The sequence below is a fragment of the Nanorana parkeri genome, unplaced genomic scaffold, assembly GCF_000935625.1.
Source record: "Nanorana parkeri isolate BGI_ZX_2015 unplaced genomic scaffold, ASM93562v1 scaffold3074, whole genome shotgun sequence".
NCBI classification, from domain to species: domain Eukaryota; kingdom Metazoa; phylum Chordata; class Amphibia; order Anura; family Dicroglossidae; genus Nanorana; species Nanorana parkeri.
The window spans coordinates 69,117-75,279 of record NW_017309342.1 but is presented as its reverse complement, the minus strand read 5'-3'; the positions used below and the strand labels follow the sequence as shown (position 1 = coordinate 75,279).

General features: G+C 50.8%; 1 protein-coding gene across 1 annotated transcript; it reads left to right on the top strand.

The window, feature by feature from the left end:
* The first annotated feature begins 584 nt into the window (after window positions 1-584).
* LOC108802738 (poly [ADP-ribose] polymerase 14-like) lies at window positions 585-4,768 on the top strand. The gene is made up of 7 exons (XM_018574593.1): window positions 585-1,520; window positions 3,114-3,179; window positions 3,261-3,326; window positions 3,408-3,473; window positions 3,572-3,790; window positions 4,532-4,550; window positions 4,632-4,768. Exons 1-7 carry the CDS (start codon window positions 585-587, stop codon window positions 4,766-4,768), a joined length of 1,509 nt encoding a protein of 502 aa, XP_018430095.1.
* Window positions 4,769-6,163: the final 1,395 nt, after the last annotated feature.

Sequence of the window (6,163 nt, the reverse complement as noted above, 5' to 3'; positions counted from 1 at the left end):
GGGGGGGGATGTTCTGCAGAAACTAACTATAGAGATTTGTAGATGAGTCGGGGGCAGGGCAGGTTATGTGCTGCAATGATTAGAATGCTTAACACCTGCTGAGATTAAATATTTGGCCACACTGGGAGAGCATGGTTTTCAGCAGGCTGGCCAGCTCATAGACTTCCATTGTGAAGAGGAGCAGTAAAACACAACCACTGATGAGCAGGAAGCGGAGCCTGAGTATGTAATGAGTAAGTATAGCTCCCTCCATGCAGTGTGATCACAGACCGGTATTGTCGGCAGCACTGAATCTAATGCACAATATACAACAATCTCACAGACCAAAGACAGAGGTCTGTATGTGGCGACTCCTCTCCGGCACAGACCGCTCACTAGTCTAATCTACAGAGTCACCGTCCGGCAGGGCGATGGGATCGTTGTAATTACCCTACAAGGGGCTTCAGTATTGTAGAGTCATTGCATGCAAAGTCTTCCACCATCCGTCCATGTGATGGATAAATCTGTCTGGACCTTTCTAGGGGTCCCCGGCACACAGAGGTGCCCAGAGCTTTAATGGCTTTCTTTGTTCCCTTTCCAGAAATATGGAGGCCACCCGGAGGATCCCTCTTCCAGAATCCACTTACAGACATCTTCTCGGGTGTAGGGATGAGATCACGGACCTCTTCCTCAGGAAATTCAGTTGTGACGCGGAGTTAAGTAGCGGGTATCAATCTGCATCAGTCAAGCCTGAAATAGTTTATAAGAAGAGAACCTCGGGGGGCCCCGTGGTCAGTGTGTGGAAGGATGACCTCACTAGGCAGGACGCCGATGTTGTGGTGAACGCCGCTAATGAAGATTTGGATCATGCCGGGGGGTTGGCCCGTGCTTTGGTGGAAGCTGGAGGGCCAATCATAGAGAAGGACAGCAAAGAATACATTAGGGCCAATGGACGCCTAAAAACTGGAGAGTACGCAGTGACGCATGCAGGAAATCTCCCCTGTAAGTGTCTCCTTCATGCCGTGGGCCCGGTATGGTTCGATGACGCAGCCGCCCAATGCGAGTCTGAGCTCGCCGAATGCATCAGGAATGTGCTGAAATATGTGGACAACCACAAGGACATCGGATCTGTGGCCATCCCAGCCGTCAGCTCCGGGATCTTTGGGTTTCCTCTCCAAAAGTGCGCAAAGATTATGGTGGAGACCATTCACTCGTTCTGCAACCGCGTGACGCAGTCCCATGTAACGGAGATCCGGCTGGTGAACAACATTGATCTGACTGTCCAAGCCATGAGATCCGCCTGTGAAGCCATTTTTGGACGAGGTGATGACCTCAGTGGCGCCACATCAGCTTCCGGCAACCAAACGCGGCCGGTGACACGCAGCATGGGCGCCACACCACAACCTTCATCATCAGCGTCCAGCAACATGACCGGTCATGGACAGCCCTCAGCACACGGGTCTTCTCCTCACATGTCACAGTCCATCACCATCAACGGCTTAACACTCCACCTGACAAAGGGGCTGATCCAGGAGCAAAAGGTAAGTCCTTGTCATGTCTCCCTCCATCCCCTCCCCCCATGTCCATAGTAAAGGAACACATGCATACATACTAATACACAGAAGAAAGTTTCTCTGCTGTCTCAGTTTTGCCTTACCCCGGATAGCCGCAGCCCAAATTGAGAAGGCTCCCCACCCCCACCCCGCCAGCATGCTGTAGAGAGGGGTCCTGGCTCTCTGTGTGGAATCAGTGGTCTCTCTGCAAAGGTCCGATGCGCCCCCTAGTGATTCAGACCTATGGCTCTGCAGCCATCAGAGATCATGCTTCTGGGGCTGTAATGAACCTCTGCAGAGACACCGCTGCTTCCACACAGAGAGCAAGGGGCCTTCAGATTCTAAATGGCACCCAGATGCACCGTGCTGACAGACGTGTGTTGTGGAGCAGGGTCATGTATTGCAATGCACTACGATGCCTTGTGCTGCCAGAAATGGTACATACACCTTTATTGGTGCTTTAGGCAGCACATTGAAACGAGTCTTACCTCAATGCACATTAGCTCTGCACACCTTTCAGGGCAACTTTGGGGTCTATTCGCATAATTCATAATAGCCCGTACAGCTGCCAAAGCGGCCGAGCGGCTCAGCCGAGCCCGAAGGCATATGCTTCAGCTTGACTGAGCCGAAGTGACAACCGAAGCGGGGCGAATGGAGAGCATGCAGAGCATGTACGGCTGACTGAAGTGTGCAGCCGAACATGCTTGCGGCAGCTTTGTGAATGACCCTCGATGTTCTCAGGCACCCGGAATGCATTTCTCTGATGGGAAGTGAAGGTTCGTTGTGGCATTGAGTAATGTATCTTCCCACCGGCAGCTTTCTGCCCCGTTTTACTTGGAGCCACAGAACCTTCTGGGTTCCATGGTGGGGAGAGACCCTCCTAGAGTAGAGCTGCCTCCCCGGGGGGGGAGGGGGGTGTAGGCAGATAGAACCGCCTTATACTCTGAACAGCGAGGTTACAGTTGGCACATAGACACGGCCAAAGCTGGCACTCTGGTACATGGTCAGCCGTAGTTGGGGATGTCAGAAGAGAACATGTATGATTTTCATGCCATGCCGGTGTGTAGTGCAGACATTCATGACGAAAGGCGATAGATACCGGGTGCACACCCGTCAGACCCAATGAGCTCCCCCCATTTGCTGGGGGGGGACAGAGCCCGTGGCTCATTTCTTCCGGAATAAACAGCGTCTGCGGTACGCGGCAGGATTTGCTGCCGGGATCACTCCTGTGCTGTGATTGGCATTGAGGCAGCCAACACGCTCCAGCACGGCCCAAACCTCACCGGTACCATTTTTAAGAATGCAACACATGTGTGTAGCCTTGCGATGTCTTAGTGCATTGGGGTGGCACCGCTACACACGGACACATGCATGGTGCTGCACCACAGTAATAGAAGCAAAACCACAAGGCAGAGAATGTGATTGCGGCTCATTGTTCTTAGTGCCTCAGGTCTGGACAGGACTCGGTGAGACTCTGACACAGGGAAGCGTGATCTCCGGGTACGCGCTGCATCACATGTACACTGACACAGGGAAGCGTGATCTCCGGGTACGCGTTGCATCACATGTACACTGACACAGGGAAGCGTGATCTCCGGGTACGCGTTGCATCACATGTACACTGACACAGGGAAGCGTGATCTCCGGGTACGCGTTGCATCACATGTACACTGACACAGGGAAGCGTGATCTCCGGGTACGCGTTGCATCACATGTACACTGACACAGGGAAGCGTGATCTCCGGGTACGCGTTGCATCACATGTACACTGACACAGGGAAGCGTGATCTCCGGGTACGCGTTGCATCACATGTACACTGACTCAGGGAAGCGTGATCTCCGGGTACGCGCTGCATCACATGTACACTGACACAGGGAAGCGTGATCTCCGGGTACGCGCTGCATCACATGTACACTGACTCAGGGAAGCGTGATCTCCGGGTACGCGCTGCATCACATGTACACTGAACACATGGCCCGCTCTCTGCTGCGTGTCATACATTGCAGACAAAGTCACAGAATTCGGTTTGTTTTTGCAGACAGCGATTATTGTGAACTCCGTCTCCTCTAATCTGGACCTTAATTCTGGAGCGATCTCCGCAGCCATTGTCGGCAAAGCCGGGTATAACATGCAGGGAGAAATCAGAAGAAAAAGATCTACAGGCAGTCCCACCATGATCCCCACCAGGGGCTTCAACCTGTCCTGTGGCTTCGTGTACCACGTCATTTTACCTTTAGGCCATCAGAACGCTCTGCAGGTAAGTGGCCTCCATTGATTTCTCCACCTCTATGGATCAGCAATGCAAACTCAGCTACACCGGTCCCGCCCCTTTCAGGGTGACTATGGGGCATATTTATTGCTATCCGCTCTCCGTTATACCCCACAGCCTTACTCAATACCCGGGTCAATTATTATGATGCGGGCTGCAGTACTGAACGTGCGGTTGACGAACAAGGTGATTGGAATAGAGCTGGTCACATGACTTTGAGAGGTCACATGACTGGGCTCCACTCCCAGCTTTTGCTTTTTTCCCTTCTCATTTTATTATTGGGCACCCCGGGCATCAGAGTCCCGGAATGCACATTTCCAAAGCACGCTACGCTAGTCTTTTATTGTGGTGAGGCCACACCCCTGCTTTATAAATGGGGCCCTATATATAAATATACGGTGTATGTCACTTCTCACCATTTCCTAATAACTGTATATATGATTGTCACAGTGATTGCAGCCGTCATTATAAGCCAGTGCCCGGACAAGGTCCTCTAGCACCCAAGGTGAGATTGCCATCCCCTTCCATGAGCTGAGATGGGTGAAGCCTGCACATACTAATGTACAATTGATAGGGGATGGGGAATTGGGGGGGGTGGGGGGTGTTGCCACATGTTTAAACACTTAAGGACGGGCATGTTAGGCCTTCTTCCTGTCCAGGCCATTTTGCAGTTTTCAGTGTTGAGATAGTGTGGCTGACAATTACTCCGTCATATAACACTGTACACAGATGAGTGAGAAGCCTCACGGTGAGTGGAAATGAATGAATGGATCAGCTGCTGCCTTCCTCATTCATTCCCCATTCATAAATTCCTCTCCTCCCATTGTAGGAGGAAGTGGGGGGATCAATCATATGATTGCTGTGATTGGTCATCACATGGTACTGAACCACTCAGATCAGCTCGGCATGCTCTCTCTGTATACTGATCTGTCTAATGATCTCAGATTTAGAACTGGGGAGGATTGAGATGATGAGTTGTACTCTGATAACAGGATTCAGCACCTTCAGAAGCCTCAGAACAAACACCCTCAGAGCTGTTAGTGAGGTGTGAGCTGAGGGTCACCCATTGCAGCGGGACTGACCCCCTGTGTGTCTAGGAACAGACATGTTGTGACCACGTAGCCATAAGGCAACTCAACGTCATTGTACGAGGCCAGGCCACGGTACACACAAAGCCCAGACAGCTGTTAGCAGGTAAGGGTTGGGTGGTCCGAGGTGACCATGGTCACTGTAGGTGGTCAGCAGGTACAGACCAAGGACTGGAGTTCTAAGTGGCTCTTCAGGAGCAGCAGTGGGGAGATCCTTCAAAACTTTTCTGGCAGAGTCCATGTTTAGGTATTAAAGGTCAAGAAGAGAAGTATTGTTATTCAACATTTTATAAAGCAGACGTTTAACCACTCGAGGACCATAGGATGTGCCTGGTATCGTTTTAAACAGACGGCACCCTGGCTGTCATCTACCAGTGATCTGGAAGGCTGAAGAGCTGCCCAATCACATGTACAGACTTGAGAAGGTACATTTTGTGCAACATAAAAAGTTGCTTCTAGCATTTTCTTTTATTGTACATGTCCTCCGCTTTCAGGTTTCAAGTATATAAAATATTTCTGTTTTTAGATTCTGTATATCATTGATTGGGGGTTTCAAGTCATTTTCTACCAAAAAGATTTGAACGTGTGTGAACAATGAAAGCATCACTCCCTCCATCACTCCTGAATTGGATTGTATGTAATGTGGCTGTGAAGTAGACTATGACATAGATTCCACCAATCACGAATTGGCAATGGGGGATTGCGGGTCAGTCGATTTTCTCTGGTTCCCCCTCATCTCTTTCTTTTCTGTATATTAAAGCTTCACCCGTCTTTGTGTTGTTTCCTTTTCTGGATTTCTGTTATATTTGGATGTTGAGAGCCCAACATCTCCTCCATCACCTCCTCCATCATCTTCACCATCAACTCCCACATCATCTCCCCCATCACCTCCTCCATCATCTCTTCCATCATCTCCCCCATCACCTCCTCCATCATCTTCACCATCATCTCCCCCATCACCTTCTCCATCGTCTTCACCATCAACTCCCACATCATCTCCCCACCATCTCCCACATCATCTCCCACATCATCTCCCCACCATCTCCCACATCATCTCCTCCATCATCTCCTCCATCATCTCCTCCATCATCTCCTCCATCATCTCTCCCATCACCTCCCCCATCACCTCCTCCATCATCTTCACCATCATCTCCCCCATCACCTTCTCCATCGTCTTCACCATCAACTCCCCCATCATCTCCCCCATCATCTCTTCCATCATCTCCCCCATCACCTCCTCCATCATCTTCACCATCAACTCCCACATCATCTC